Source organism: Brachyistius frenatus, unplaced genomic scaffold (assembly GCF_029030835.1).
Source record: "Brachyistius frenatus isolate BFR_SWC_R1_liver_20210118 unplaced genomic scaffold, ASM2903083v1 Contig_112, whole genome shotgun sequence".
NCBI lineage: Eukaryota > Metazoa > Chordata > Actinopteri > Embiotocidae > Brachyistius > Brachyistius frenatus.
This window is the reverse complement of record NW_027210711.1, coordinates 572,136-588,035: the sequence shown is the minus strand read 5'-3', so window position 1 is coordinate 588,035 and position 15,900 is coordinate 572,136. Positions and strand designations below refer to the sequence as shown.

Sequence of the window (15,900 nt, the reverse complement as noted above, 5' to 3'; positions counted from 1 at the left end):
AAAAGTGATTGAACGTCATTTAAAAGCGGGAGCCTTTTTCAGGAGGGTTTTAGTTACACTTTTAAAGGATAAAATCGGCTCTACCTCGTCCAATTAACAGACAATTCATTGTCCGTGTTAAATACAGCTCTCTGGGTTTTTACTCAATGAAAGGTGATGCGGTGATCACGTGATTAATGCAGGGTTTTTTTTTTTTTTCTTACCTTCTGTCTAGTATGAAGTGATCTCCCTGTGGGTGAAAAGGAAAATTACAGTTGGTGCTTTTTGTTATCTCCAACACGTCTCCGCAAAATAAAAATCCTCCTCATTTCTTTATAAGCTTCAGTCGCTCCAGGTTTTTTGTGATCGTTGCAAATCAAATTTTTTTTAAATTTTGCGGTAAGTTTCTTTTGCATAAAAAGACTTTGTTGATGCCACAATACTTTCAGCACAGCTTCTGTTGATGACATTTTTGGTGGAAAAATTGCACAAATATCGCAGTTTCCTTGAATTTTCTGTCAATTATCGCATTCGCAACATCGCGATTTCCTGGAGGGACTGAAACTGTGATAATAAGCAACATAAATGTGATCACGCTCTCGTTTTAAAAAATTTTTTTTTTATAAATCTGATTCCTCCACAAACACGGAGGCTTCAAAATCTGAGCGTCCCCCCCGTCCCAAAAATTCATACATCCAGCAGTGGTAATGGGTCGCAAGAAATCTACTGAATTTGCACATGAATAGAAATGACACAAAGATTTGTGGAACATGCCCCCCCCCCCCCTCTCCTCCTCGCAACACCACCCCACACACAAACAGCTCTCACATCATGTGCAAATATCCTTTCTCTGGCTCGTTGGTACTCCTCCTCCCTCTCCTCCATCGATTTGCTCCTCCTGTCAGCTTTCAACCGCATTCGAATCTGGCAAGGACACACAGACGCACACACAGATGCACACACACACACACACACACACACACACACACACACACTTCTTTAGCAGCTACGTCAGGGACGCCAGATTGTCCCACTCTTACCAACATGTGAGAAATGAAAGTGACAGCTTGGTAGAAGGAGAGAGAGAGAGAGCTAGAGAAAAAACACCTACCGTGCTGTCGTCGCGATCAAAGCTGGAGTTGTCTCGTTTAAGAATGTAGCGTTTCTGAAAATCGTCCGCCCTGTCATCCTTGATGTGCTCGGAGAATTTCTGATCGGGTCTGTCGGGGGAGAGGTGGGGAGGGGGGTAGCAGTGAGTTTTAGCGGCGGCTTAATTTTCCCAGCGGATGCTGACAGCAACATATGTTAACCGAACAAGCGACTTATGCATCGATTGATTGCAACAGCTGACGGTTGTAGAAAAACTCACCGGCAATTAAAAAAGCATAAAGAAATCGTCTTCGGACTCAAATCGGATGAAACAAATAAATAATATCAAAAAGACTCACATTCTGGTGTTGGTGGTTTTGTTGATCACCACCGACTTCCCCGTGGGGTCCACGTTGTGGTCCATGCCAAAGTAGGCTGCCACTCGGTGCAGCAGCATCCTGTGGTAGGACGACATGGGCGGGAACTTTCTCTTCTGGCTTCTGGGGGTTTAAACACAGAGAAAGATGGCTGAAAGTTTGACACAGGCCCGTTTCATTTTGGAATAAAGGATGTAACTGCGCTTGAGTCGGTTTTAACAAATGTTTCAAAGCCCTTCCGAGTTCGCTGCAGGTTCTCAAGTGATTCTAGACAAACGTGACTTCGTTAAGAGATACCGACACGGAGTCGGTAGTTCATATTCACACAAATGTATTCCCGATAAACAAAACTCAATTTGATGCTCAGGTGAGCTCAAAGATTCCTTTTAAAAATGACGAAATACGTCCCGACAGAAACAGCTGTTCATCTCGGTTTGAGTGACGCGAAGCACGGCTCGTGTTTCAGACGGCTTATTTAACCTGCGGAGACGAGTTTGAAGGAATATTTTGATTTCGCAAAGAAGTTTTCATTCCCACAGATACTACGGCAGCTGAGTCATTAAGATCTCCTTCTCTGGTTAAATGTGTTGAACTTTTTAGTACTTCGGTGTTCGCTGAGGGAGAAACGTCTTACTCATTATTGCTGATGAAATCCAAGATGTCCTGCTCCAACTTCAGCAGCATGATTCGATCCCTGAAAGAAACATAAAAAAAAAAACATGTATAAGATTCAAAATTCGTTCGTGATCGGTGATTTGTCAGATCGCCGGTGTTCAAAGTCAAAAGTCCCCAGCGAGGAGTCGCCTGATCGTCACACGGGCAGGTGGAGAAACCAAGCACACCTCACCTGCTCAAACCGCACACATTCAAGACCTTAAAGTTCAATAAAACGTCCCTGCGTCTTGCTCCCGTGTGTCTCCCATCTACTTCAGCCTACATCAGCGTGTCTTCACAGAATATTCGGTTGGTGGCTAAAAGGTGAATACCGTAGCTCGTAAGCTAAACGCCAACAAACCAGCCAGACGAGAACTTTTATTACCGACTGTATCCAGCAAGCAGAAAAAGAACATGTCCTTCTTGCTTGTCTTGTATAACGCCAGAAAAATTCACTAAAAAAACAAGCTTACGGTAGCTTCCTCCATTTTAGTCCTGCTCGCGGTGGGAACGTTCACCAACATTAAGACGGGGGGAGGGGGGTGGGATCGCACTGTAGGTGTGTGTGTGTGTGTGTGTGTCGAGCTCACCTGGGGTTGCCCTTCAGTGTGTTGACCAGGAACTCATGGAGATCAATGCCAGTTGAATCTGTGTAGTCCTGACTCGAATCTAACCGGAAAAAAAGAAAAGAAAAAGAAAAACACGCCAAAAATGTTAATGCTTTACGGATCTCGCGTGTAAATCAATTCAATTAAACTGTATTCGTATAGCTCCAAATCACAAAATAGGTTATTTCATAGTCCTCGCAACAGAATTTTATGCAGAGGAACCCAACAATTCCCACGTAAGCGAGGAGGGAAAAACTCCCCTTTGAGAGGAAGATAAACCTCCAACAGAGGGAAAGAAAAATCCCCTCGGTTTACCTGCACGTCATTTTCTAAATACAATTTTCTTTATGCGGAAAAACAAGGAAGTGAAAATGTTTCCGCCCCGTCAACTCCTCAAATTAATGACAAACAGCTAATGAAAGGCCTGTTGTGAATATTGATATGCAAATGAATCAGCTTGTCATTCAACTGTTTGTGAGGGAGAAAAAAACAAAACAAAGCCAGACTACAACAGATAAAACTTCCCCGAGGGTGACTTTGTTCGAGACCGAGACTATTTGAAGGGTTATTAGTGACAAATACGGAGAAAAAAAAAACCCTCAACATCTCGCTGTGAACGCTGCCAGCTGAACCATTTAAGAGCTGAAGAAGTGGCTGGATAACGACAAAGGGAAAAAAAAAAAAAAAAAAAAAAAAATCTGCTGTGCACCAACAAAAAGATGGTGGGAGTCAGGAGGTGGGGGGACGCCGGAGCTTGTTCCCCCTCGGTGGGTGTCTGCTTTCTATAATTGGAGGCTGCCTCCTCAGTGGTGTTGCTCCGCAGAGGGAAAGCAGACACCTTTTTCTTTTTTTTTTTTCCCTTAACGCCTGTGGGAATCCGTATAATTGCTTCACACCTTGAGCTTGTCGCAATTAACCGAATCACGCCAATTATCGGCCCATAATGAGATATCGTTTAAAACGGAGAAGTGCTTTTGGACAAACTGGAGGACACCGAGAGGGGAGAGAGAGAGAGAGAGAGAAAAAAAAAAGGTTTAGGACTGGATGTTCCTACTGACATGGTAAAGGATATAATTATTAGAGGGCTGTAATTTGGGCTGAGTGACATGGATTGTGTGATATGTATCATTAACACATTTGGCTTCATTTCAATAGTGATATCGTGGATTGTATAGACAGGTCTTTATTCTTTAGCTGTTTCTATCTATAAATTCCAATTTTTATATGTGGGGTGGGGGGGGGGCATCATGCATATTTCAAGCTGCTTTTTTTTTTTTTTTTTTTAAAGTAAGCAATGTTTATAAATGAGGCCCCAGATGTTTAATGGAAATATTTCAGCTGTGACTGTGATGGCAAATCTGTTCCACTGACATCAATTTCATCAGGTCTTCTTTGAGGCTTAGGACTGGAAATAGTTAAAGGTATCCATAAGCGGGGCTGACCGGGAATGATATAAGGACATCGATACGTTAAAATGAATAAAAAAAGTACAGAGCGAGTTGATGAAAACTTTTTTTTTTTTTTTTTTTTTGTAATTTCCTAAACTGAACGCAGAAGTCTTTTGAAAGCGAGTTGGTCGGAGCGCCTCTCTCACCTCTCGACAGCATCTTCCTCTGCGTTTTCTCGGGTTTGTCCACCTTGTCGCAGCCGTCCTCCTTCTCGGATTGGTCCTGCGCGCCTCGCTCTTCCTTTTCAAAGGGCTGGGGAAGGAATCCATCCTGGGGAAAAAGTTAAAAAAATAAAAAAAATAAAAGGGGAACTGAAAACATCTGCATGCATCCGGGACGTAGGCATTTGAAATCAATCTTGCCCATTTTGGGAGACTTCGACTAGCTACAAGTGCGCCAATGTCAACACTTTACAAACGTGACCCGGGTCTCTTCTGAATGACGAGCAGCCGGGAGACCTTAATTTAGAAAAAGAGCCATTAACTATGAGGCGTTTCATTCTCTCTGATCTTGCCCGAGGTTCTGGGTTAATTAAGAGAATAGAGCGGGCGGTAGAGGCCACTGCACGACACTTAATAAACTCTCCTGGTTTATCAGTGAAACCTGTTTCCTTGCCAGCGATAACGCGCCTGCGTCCACAAATTCCAAATCGCTATGGCGATTAATCTGCCAGATTAGCTTGTTTTTATTAAACCACCTGAATAAAACATGAATTTTTGGGGCCCTGAAAATCCAACAACGCAGCACATTTTCATTCCTTCGACATGCAACAGAACGAGGGGTTAGTTGTAAATCCCCTCCGCCGATTGGAGGAATCAATCTTGCAATCTGGTTGGACGACCGTTGTGGGATTTCTTTCTTTTTTTGTGGGGATAAAATCTATATATATATATATACATATGCATATATATGTATATATATATTAAAAAAAACTAGCCTTGATTTACTTCTGATCTTCCTCATCACACACACACACACACACACACACACACGCGCTCCACTCAGAGCAGTATCTGATTGGCTTTTCAGGCATTTTTCTACAAAAGGGCTGAAAGGAAAGCTTGAACAGTGGACCTTAAGTGGATTAAACACAACTCTTGGAAAGCTGACATCAGAGTCTTGCGAGAGGGGGAAAAAAAAAAAAGAAAAAGAAAAGAATGAATGAATGAGAGACGGGGTGACTTGAGTGCTGGGAGAAGGAGCTCATAACTGGAAAAAAAAAAAAAAAAAAAAAATAAAATAAGGTCACGAGTTTGATCCCCGTAACAGCTGCGGAGCCAGATAATGAGACGTTCTCCTTCGTCTGAATATATGGGAAAATGTAATATGCTAATGAGAAATGTGACTGACTAATTGCCTGCGCGAGAAGGCGAGAAAAGCGAAAATGAGTCTGGGATTGTGTGTCGTGGAAGTGACAGCGAGGTTGTGTGTGTTTGTCAAAGCAAAAAAAGGACTTTTTTTTTTTTTTCCCTTTCTTTTTTTCTTCCTTTCCCTGGCAAGGAAGGAGCGCTGATGTTTGCTACTTAATGCCACCCTCGGCATCACACGGAAGCCGCCCCGGTTGATGTGCAGCTGTTGCGAGATGCCTCATTTGTTTCCTGACATGCATTTACCTCGAGATAAAGGAAAGAAGAAGAAGAAGACGACGACGACGAAGAAGAAGAAGAAGAAGAAAAAAAAAAAAAAAACAGCGTGAAAGTGACGGTCTTGTGAATGTGTAATGAACAGGCTGTCAGTCTGAAACAAACAACAAGAAAAAAAAAAAAAAAAAAAAAAAAAAAAGTGCGGCGTTTGCACGGAGGCCCCCCCCCCACCCCCCCCGACGGTTCGGCCATTGATGGGAATTGACAGGCAGGCGATGGCTTGGACAGCTTATAGATCTGCCCTTTTGTTTTTTCCTCCCTTGTCTGACAGCGGAGAGACAGTAACGTGAAATGGAGAACAATGGGACCGATTTGATGATCATGAACGTTTTGAGTGAGAATCATACAATGTGTAGGTGGGAGGAGGGAGAGGGGAGGGGGGAGGCATATGACAATGTCTCGCTTACAAAAAATGAGCCACATGTGATTCTCGTGGAAAAAATTACAAGCAAAGGTAGTTTTTTTGGGGGGGTAAATATGTTTCTTTTCTTCTTTTTTTTTTTAATCGCATTTATTTTTTGGATAAACATTATTAGAGTCCCTGTTTTCTGGGCTCAAAATAGAAATGTATACCGTGTCAATCTAGCGGTCAAGCGAGCTCACGCGAGGTGAACCCGTGACCTACACGCACTGAATTACTTTTTAAATGAATGGTAATCTGTTGCACGATGATCATAGTCTGTAGAAACACACGTGATCTCATCGTGTCAATATTTTTTTCATCCGTACGATATCGATTTCAAGGTATTCGGTTGAAAATATCGGCCTAGTGATTCGTGATTTTGTCAAACGGTCACTACGACGTAAATGATAGATAATGTCTTTCATTTTTGAGTATTTGATTGATTCATTATGTATATTTTAGTTATGTTACATTGCATGCGTCCCTGTTTAAGCGGCTGATACACTAAAGTTTGTAACTTGGCTATCCCGGTGTAAATGTGTTTTGACTTATTGGGAAAATGCTAAACAGTGTTACACCTGTCCCTTGTCTCCTCTACTCTGTTCTTTTTTCTTCTTTATTGCTTTACGTCACCCCCTCCAGGTTAAGTCCACCGCGGAAGGAGTCCTCGACTCCGGGGCCAATAAACGGGAGCGAGGGGGAGAAAATATCAGGAGTATTCAATTAGGGCGCTCCACAGCTCTCCGTAGCTGACGTGAGGAAATTGTAATTTCCCCGACATGATTGATGGCGGTAATACGGGACGTCGTGTGAGTGCAGACGATGCGAGACCGTTGTGGGAATAACACCCCCCCCCCCTCTGGTTATGCGGCTCGGTGCTGACTGGCTGAAACGCCCGGACCGGACACACCTGTGTGTGCGCGCGCGCGTGTGAGTGAAAGCATGCCAGGGGCTGTGCAGGGCAGCATGTAATGGAGAAAGTTTGATCGGGTTTTTTGGCCCGAGATACAGCGTAAAAAAAAAAAAACGCAAAAAAAAAAAAACACACACGAAAAAAAAAAAAAAAAAAAGCCGACATCCGTAGCTCTGAGCTTTCTGTTCTGATGATGTGATGTTTTTATCAAGCAGAACTGGCCAGGTATTTAATCATAGCTGTCAGACGAAAGGCCGCTAATCAAGCGTCGCGGGTCTATCTGCTCAGTTGTAATGAGCTGAGATGAAGAACTGATCCCGGGTCAGCACTTTGTGAGCGTGAGGCCTGCAGATGAATCGGAGGAGCTCTCTGCATCGCACTGGGCTCGATGAGGTGACCGACGTGGGTTTCGCGGTCGACTGTGCTCCGTGTGAACAGAGCGGGGTGACGGTCACAGATGCGCCGGTTTTCACGTTTGAACGCGGCCCAAAAATATCACAATATTCATAAAAAGCTCCAAACATATGACTATTAGAGCTGTAATACAGTAAATTTGCCCTTTTTTGGATCCTATTAAAAAAATGAACGGTGACCTGCAGCTTTCTTAAACGTGGCTCAAACGTACTGAAAAACATTTCGCAAAAGGGTTGTTTAAAGTTTAAGTTACTTTAAATGTCTTGTTTCTTCCAGTTTCTATGCGCCCACTCTTGGTTTTTTTTTTAAATTCATGTCCTGATTTCTTTTAAGTGTTAATAGTTGCATATAGATGTGACATTGAGATTTCATTCAAAATTAGCAAAAGTTAAACTAGTATTTGCCAGAAAATCAGCAAAAGAACATACGAATGAATGCTTAAATCCACTTCAGCTATGCAATTATATGAAGATAAACAGGTGGTGGTGCTAATTCTCCAGCCGGGTGCTATCAAACCACCACGGAGGAGAAGAAGAAAACAACAGCGTTGGCCAAAAGAAACCCTGACTGCACCCCAGGCCTGTCAATCAAACCGGGCACGCCTGCAGACATAGCTCTCTTTGAGGGCTAATATCGAATTAATTACAGATATATTTTCAGAAGGAGCACCACAACACTGATCAGAAGGACTGAAATCAGTGAATGACATCGTAAGGACTTTGTATTTCCTGAGAGGAGCTGATGCTTTTTGAATGGAAGTGTATTGGAACCAGACGTTTTCAGAAGGGAGCCCCTAGTGGCCCTCGGCGGTACTGCGCGTTAAGGCGCTTCTGCGTTGGCTTCGCTACGTCCACCTTTATGTACGGTCTACGTAACAACTGCGATCACCGTATTCGCGATAATATTCTGCTGGTACTGACTGTCGGATCACAAAAACGGCACATCTCACTCGCGTGAACACACTCGGGGAGAGTTTTACCTGCGGTGCTGCTGAAGGCTCGGGAAAAGAGTAAGGGAAGGACTCTTCACACACTGCCAGGCTCCGCACCAGCTTTAGCCTGGTGTTGGACTAACGGAGGGAGGGGGGTAGGTGGGCACAGTTAAAAAACCATGCACACACACACACACACACAGGCACGACGACTGCATCAATGTCTTCACGCATCACAGTGACAAGCCAAAGGAAAACAGTCAAATTTAGAAAATCAAAAAACAGCCAAAGAGCACAAATATTTCTTGCAAGCAAATCGTAAAGATTCAACAATTCATATCTCGGTTGACGTATCGTTTTTCCTGAGTGACTGAGATTCTTAAAACTTCTCAAATAACCTAATCAGAGTAAAGAAAAAAAGAAAAGAAAAAAGAAACAGTATATTTCCACAAAAGCCTTCTCATATCTTTCTTGAGGGGAACAGCAATGCAGCAGGCACATAAGGAAACGTCCAAACTGACTGTCAATCAGCCCCCCACCCCATTCACATCTCAACATATTGCAGTGGAGTAATTTAAGACATCTGACAGGGGGAAAAACACGGGTACAACTTTTTCCAGCTCAATCCAAGCAAACAATCCAAGTGCACACGAGACAGGCTGCAGCGTCCTCGTACAGCATGCACATCGAGCGTACCGTACCTTGGAGTACTTCACAGGCTGTCCATAGGTAAGGGAGGGATGCAGGTGGGGGGGGGGAAATATATATTTATAAAAAAAAAAAAAATCAAACAGACCACAGTAGTTTGAAGAGGAAGGAGAGAGAGAAAAAAAAAGGTGGAGAATTGTGAATTAAATATGACTGGCCTATATTTTTTTTATTTTGTGCGTGCGTGCGCTTCTCCCTCTGCAAAAGAGCTCGGGCAGCTAAAAAACAATCCATACTAGCACGACGACAACAACAACAACAAAATACATGAATACAAGTAATAACCTCCTTCTGGTGTCTGTTCCCAAACTGAGAAATTTAATTTAGTGGCATTGATTTGCAAAAAAAAAAAAAAAAAAAAAAAAAGAAAAAAAGAATTGCCTTCTGCAATGTTGAAATCGGAACATTCACCGTTCCTCCGCGGAGCGCAAATTAATTTCTACAGAGCATATGCTACCAAAGTGGTCGCACTGTAGGGCCCCTTGATTTTTACACACACACACACACACACTCAAAACACACACACACACACACACACACACACACACACACACACACGTTGCAGAGCACACACAAAAAAAGCCAGACATTTTGGCTGCGAGGGATTCGGGTCGGTTGTATGCGGTGCTCCCGGTTCCATTTAGCTGTCATGTGTCATGTGAGGTGCAGAAAGCAGAAAGAGAGGAAGAGGAGGACGAAGAGAGGGAGAGGGAGAAAGAGAGAGAAAGAGGCCGGCCACCCAACAGTGTGTGAGACAGCTCGGTGCCTCTGCGCTTCACGCACTAGTGGCTGTGTGTGTGTGTGTGTGTGTGTGTGTGTGTGTGTGTGCGCGTATATAAACAGAAGGTCTCTCAGTAGCACGCATAGGGGAGTGGGAGGAGGGGGAAGGCAGGGAGGGAGGGTGGAGGGACCTGGCAGGAGCCATTTCAGTCGAAATTGTAACAGAGCCCAGTCCTCTGCTTCCTAATCCCAACATGTACCCATGTACCCACACACACACACACACACACACACACACACACACGCGCACACACACACACACAGCTTTGTCCTTCCCACCTGTCCTCTAAAAATCAAAAGGACAACCCCTCCCCTGCCTCATTGAGCTCGAGGGCCAAATAACACCTATAAAAAATTGAAATGGGCCGCTGTTCGACCATCTCCGACGCCGGTGACCTGCCCCCCTTTCTATATCAGGTAATATGGATGTGGAGGCGGGGGAGGAGGAGGAAGGGGGCGGGGCGGGGTGGGGGTGGGGGACAGAGAGGGGAGGGGGAGGAGAGGGCTGGGACTTGTGAGCGCACCGCTACACCGGCTAATTGAGCGGCGTGGGGCCGGTGGGGAATGAACAATGCCTGCATGAGATAAAGGAATGGGAAAAAAAGTGTGCGTGGGGAGGGGGGAGGGGGGGGAGGGAAAGGGAAAGGGCTGAAGTCAGCAGAAGTAGGGCGGCCACCAGCCACCTGTCCTGCCGCAGAGGACGGAGCCGGGAGAGCTGGAGGCAGATGGCGGCAAAGTCACCGGTCTTTTCCTCCCCCTCTCTTACCTCTGACGGAATGCCCTCCCTGCCGTGTTCGAGGCTACCGCCGCCTCCTCCTCCCCCGTTTCCCCCCACCTCCTCTCTTTCTCCCACAATGAAACATTTCAGGCAGTTTAACCGGCGCCCTTACGCAGAATTAGCTTCACCTCCTCCGCCGCTGAAAATTGCAAGCGGGAGAGGTCGGAGGTGGCGGTGCCCGTCAGCGTATCTCGGCATTCACGCGACCGTAAAATAATTATGTCAGGGTGAGTTCTAGGGAGGAGAAAAAAAAAAAAAAAATTGAGGAGTAACCTACATTTGTAGAGGTCACAAGAAAACACACAGGAGGACGCGGCAGAAACACGCAAAGTCAATTTAAGGTGAGACGTGAAGGGAGGAGGACACGGTTTTGAGTTCGGTGCTAAAAACGGAGGCGCAAAGGCAGATTCGTGGGAGTCAGCGATATTAATCGAAGTGTCCTGATTTCACCGGTTTAAACCTATTTTCTTATCCAAATATTATGACAAAGTAGATTTGAGGCGGAGAAATGTGCTAACTGCTCAGCGTCAGTGAATTTATTTTCCCCGTTAAAAAACAGCGACAAAGAACGAGGCGATGCATTTTACGCAGAACAGCGGCCACTGTGGCGGCGAGCGGTCATTACAACGAGCTAAAATAGTGGGCAACAGCAGTACAAGTAGACAAGAGCTGCTCTAAAGCAATATCTACCTCCAATTAGCCACCAGAAGCTAATGGTCATCCCAGATGAAGCGAGGCTACGGCAGCGGAACCATTAAATGTGCTGAATTGTGCGTTTTATTGCTTTCGAGGTGAACGATTAATGTCCAAAAAGAATATTGTATCGTTATATCTTTCAAAAGTTGCTTGGTGTTCAAATTGCAGCTCTCTACTGCAGTCAGTAGTTATTCTGACTGACTACACGTCCCCTCAGCTGATAGTTAGCAGGATTTTTTTTTCTTCCCCCCCTCTCTAGTTGATAAGAATAATTTAAAGAGCCACACTTTCATCTTCCTGCTTCTTTGTCGCCTCCGCTTCCCTTTTCTCGCCGTCATTGTTCAACACCTTGTCTCTCGTGTTCTTCCACCTTCCTCCTCTCCCTAATCCCTCCCTTCTTACAACCTCTCCACCCACACCTCCCTCCCTCTTCGCCGCCTCCTGTGTTCCCCCCCCCCTACCCCTTCCCCCCCCTGCCGTTCCCCACCACGCTGGTGTCATTCTGTTCCTCGGGGGTAACACAGACGCAGGAAGTTGGTAGATAAGCCAGGATTTGAGCTCCGATTATCTGCCTGCCTGACTCCCTTGCTCTCCCTGCCTCCCAACCACGAGGCCAGATTGGCCTGAATCCTATTTTTAGGCTGCAGCCAAAGAGACAATCCTTCTCCTTTTCCCTGGATTTTGTTTCTTTGACCGCACTCGGGAGAGATTTCGCACGCTTTTTCGCTATTTTATTTTCGTAGCGTCCGTTCCGCCGTTTCGCACAAAACCAGTCGGCACCGGTTTGATTTTAAATTAGCACATTTTCCTGCGGGTCCCAAAGCGCAATGTTGCAATGACACGGAGACCTCATTAATTAGCAGTTTATCTGAACGTAATCTCAGCTGTCCTGAATCCCCGGCAGATACACGACTGCTTTCCACAATCAGATGATCTTTTGCAGCTCTTCACGGCCGGGTAGTGAAAGTCTGACTGACCTCAGAGCTGTGCGAGTCAAACTCTGCCGTTATTATTTCAGTGTGTGCAAATGACACTTTCCAGGAATCTTTTTTTTTTTTTTCCTGAAGCAGGCAGGAAAAAAAAAAAAAAAACCATGTGGCATGCTGCGGGGTGACAGCAGATCCCCGGGGCGGTAAGGTGGTTGACGCTGACTGTTACTGAATTTTCATGGAAATGGAGCGAAAATGTTTTAGCGAGGCTGTCGGCCGTCCTGAACTGACTCCGGGTCCAGTCGGGACGCCGAGAGACGATCTGGAACCGACGCTTCCTGTCACAAAAGCGCTCGTCGTTCGATCTCTAACATACCGGTCAGAGGTCTTTGTTTTTTGTTTTTTCTCGGGTGAGTGTGGACGAGTTCTTTACCTGTGCGTCCCTCTTGTTGTTGCTGCCCTGCTCGTCTCTGCCGCTCCGGTTCTGCTCGGAGGCCTCGGACTTGGTGGCGTTGTCATTCGCGGGTGACACCGTGTCGGCGGCCTCGGAAACCTTCATCGTTTCAGTGTCGACGGTATCGGACATTCTCATCGCAAAGTCTTACTGCTGGCGAATACGGAGAACCTGCAAAGACAGGGATGACGGGTCCGTGAGAGGCGGTTCTCTGTGACGGGTCTGCGCAGGAAGGAGAGGCTACACAGTTTTATGTTTAATAAATGTTTATTCGACAAGTTATCACACAGCGATACATTGATAACTGCGATTGAGCCTCAACAGACCGTTGACGCGAGGAGCAGATTGAGTAGTTAACGCTGGACAAACGCTGACGGCCTCAAGTCGTTATCACTCACACCTGTGTTTGACAGCTGAGAAAGCCCGCGATTGCAGAAGGCTGTGCCAGAGGTTCCCGTTCTTTGCCGGCCGCGCAGCGTAAGGCTGCCGTTTCGTGATCCAAAATGACATTCCTTAGTAGGAGCACTCGAGGAGAGGCGTGTGGAAAAAAAACCCCGTTTGCAGCTGGCGGCTAATGTTAGCATTGCGCTAATCCTCCGCGGCACCGGCAAAATTGACTTCCAAAATATTTAAACGATCGACAACTAATCTGTACGTCGTCGGAATGAGATGCGCCCGCGTAACAACTGCCGTCTTAAATGAAATGATCGAATGAAGTCAAATGCGAGGCTTCTTTTGGGACTTCGCGCCAGTCGAGGTTGCAGCTGTTCGTGCCGCGGTCGTTGGAGTCGCTGCTCTTTGCATTAGCAGGCGGCAGTAAAGAGGAGAGGAGGCAGTTGGTGTCTGCGGTCGTCCGTCTCGCAGCTCTGCAGCTGTTCGGCTTGAGACAATGGACGGGACTGGACGAGACGCAGCGGGAGGACAGCTTGCTCCTCTGAGACAACAGATTTGGACAGCGGCGTTTCTTTTGGCACCGAAGTGTTGTTTCAGAGCAGCTGGAAAAACCTCCCGGTCACCGTGTGAAGCAAATGCAGATTTAAGATTAAACTCCATTCGGTGTTATTTACAAATTACGATTCGGGATTTACAGTCAGCAAAACTGTGGAACAGCCTCAATCATATTCAATTCTATTATTAAATAGAATTTTTAATCGATTGACGTCCCAAAGAGAAAGTTTTTAATGGAATACTTCGCGTGCGGTCGTCGAAAAACTTCTCTCGGCAGCACAAAGTGTGGAAACATAATGTCTCAGCAGAAAGATATTAAAAAAAAAAGAAGAAAAAAAAAAGAAAAAGGTCAGTGTGCCGATTTAACACGAAAAAGATTGGAGGTACTTTAATGCCTCAACTAAAGTTAAATCCGCCGAATTCAGCATAATAAAAATGGGCTTTTCAAAATAAAAGCGCCCTACGCGGAACATAAGTTGCCTTGCACCGTCGCCTTGTACGCCGGTGTAATGCCGCGACCTCCCAATGTCGAAGTCCCGGTGCGAGTTCGTCCTGCTGATACGCCCTCATTATGCAGCCGGGCCCCCATGCAGCGTCACAAACACACACACACACACACACACACACACACACACACACACACACACACACACACACACACACACACACACACACACACACACACACACACACACGCACACTCACCGGAGGGGAGGGCCGACATCTGCTACATGAGAGCTATGATTAATAGGTTAATTAGAAACGGGGCTCATCAAATTCACTTTGCGCATCAAGACTGGAGCCGCACATGACAGCGCCGACTCCGGTGCGAGCGGCTGCGTGTGTGTGTGTGTGTGTGTGTGTGTGTGTGTGGTGCGGGGGGGGGGGGGGTAAGGGGGAGAGGGCTTCAGCCTGTTTGTGATCAGAGACATTTTCCTATCTGATCGCTGCACCGACACTTGATTGTTTATCTCCGTCCCAGAAGAGCTGACACAGCGAGCGAGAGGCCTTAAAAAGAGATGGCGTCGGATTCCTCGGCGTCGGAGGTAATTGACTTCGAGTGAGGTCCGCGCCTCTCCGAGGCTCCGCCGCGAACCCGATGCAGCGCCGGGCTAAGAGGTTCGTTTAAAAAAATAAAAAAAAATTCAGCGGGGCGCCAGAGAGTCGGATGTTGAATTTCAATGACCTGTCAGAGGTTTGACAAAAGCAACGCCGGCTGCTGCTTTACATTATTTTTACATTCTGAAGGAAAACAGCTTAATACTCCAGAGTGCCGCGCATGCCTTTGAATATTTAGCGTCTGTTGTTGACATTTTGATGAGTGAACTCTCTCGAGTCGCTCCGCTGAAGATTTGCAATATTGGACAGATATTTTTCAAGAGCCAGGGCTTGTGACGGATGGCCATTTTGTCCCTCGCCGTATCACTCGTTCTCCCGAACACATTTTATCACGGGACCCGAGTGTTGCGCTAAATTTGGCTGCAGACGTTGATGCATTTGAATGTGCGCCGTCCCGTCTCTGGCGGCGGAGGTAATTGCGCCGCGTGCCTGTTTGGAATCCCTGACGCTTTGACTGCATAAGTAATACGGATCATCATTTGCTCCTCGGAGGTACATTAAGGAATTTAGGAGAGCAGGAAATTGGCCTCTTATGAGCCAGACTGAAAAAAACATCGCCGTATATTTCCCGTATACGTTCATCAATATACATGTATGTGCATTTATGACTCTCTTGACTTTGTGGATGATCCCCTCGATGATTCATCTGATTTGACTCCTGCTTTTCTAAGCTGCTTTCTCACTTCTTTCAGGCTACAAATGTGCTGACGCTTCAAAAGCAACATCTTACTGCAGTTTATTGAGTTTAAAATTTGAAAGCTTTTCTGTCTGAAAAGCATCCACGTCAGTAAAAGTGGAAGTTTTATATCGGCTGATCGAAAAGACCTCTCCTCACCGCGATCACACTGATGATGTTCCTGTTAGCGGGTTGAGTTTAAAGTGCTTTATGGAGACTCAGATTCGGGTGTAACAGGAGCATCAGGAGCTTATCTTTCGTCCTTTTAGTCTGTGTGCGATGGCAGGAAGTGATAAACGATTACTGAGCGTGTAAAAAGAGGAGTTCTGTGCAGTGTTACATTACGCAACGCG

General features: G+C 45.9%; 1 protein-coding gene across 17 annotated transcripts in view; it reads right to left on the bottom strand.

Moving 5' to 3' along the window:
• LOC138629219 (R3H domain-containing protein 1-like) overlaps window positions 1–15,900 on the bottom strand; it is a 131,890-nt gene that overhangs the window by 106,624 nt on the left and 9,366 nt on the right. For 12 of the 17 annotated variants that reach the window (XM_069712754.1, XM_069712755.1, XM_069712761.1 and 9 more), the window contains 10 exons: window positions 12,784–12,975; window positions 9,161–9,178; window positions 8,508–8,597; window positions 4,302–4,425; window positions 2,690–2,768; window positions 2,080–2,139; window positions 1,428–1,568; window positions 1,091–1,199; window positions 808–903; window positions 204–229 (listed from right to left, as the gene is read on the bottom strand). In XM_069712754.1, coding sequence (XP_069568855.1) covers window positions 204–229; window positions 808–903; window positions 1,091–1,199; window positions 1,428–1,568; window positions 2,080–2,139; window positions 2,690–2,768; window positions 4,302–4,425; window positions 8,508–8,597; window positions 9,161–9,178; window positions 12,784–12,942 — 902 coding nt within the window. In that variant the 5' untranslated portion in view covers window positions 12,943–12,975. The remainder of the gene's footprint in view (window positions 1–203; window positions 230–807; window positions 904–1,090; window positions 1,200–1,427; window positions 1,569–2,079; window positions 2,140–2,689; window positions 2,769–4,301; window positions 4,426–8,507; window positions 8,598–9,160; window positions 9,179–12,783; window positions 12,976–15,900) is intronic. The other 5 variants (XM_069712765.1, XM_069712764.1, XM_069712759.1 and 2 more) reach the window with 4 other exon arrangements.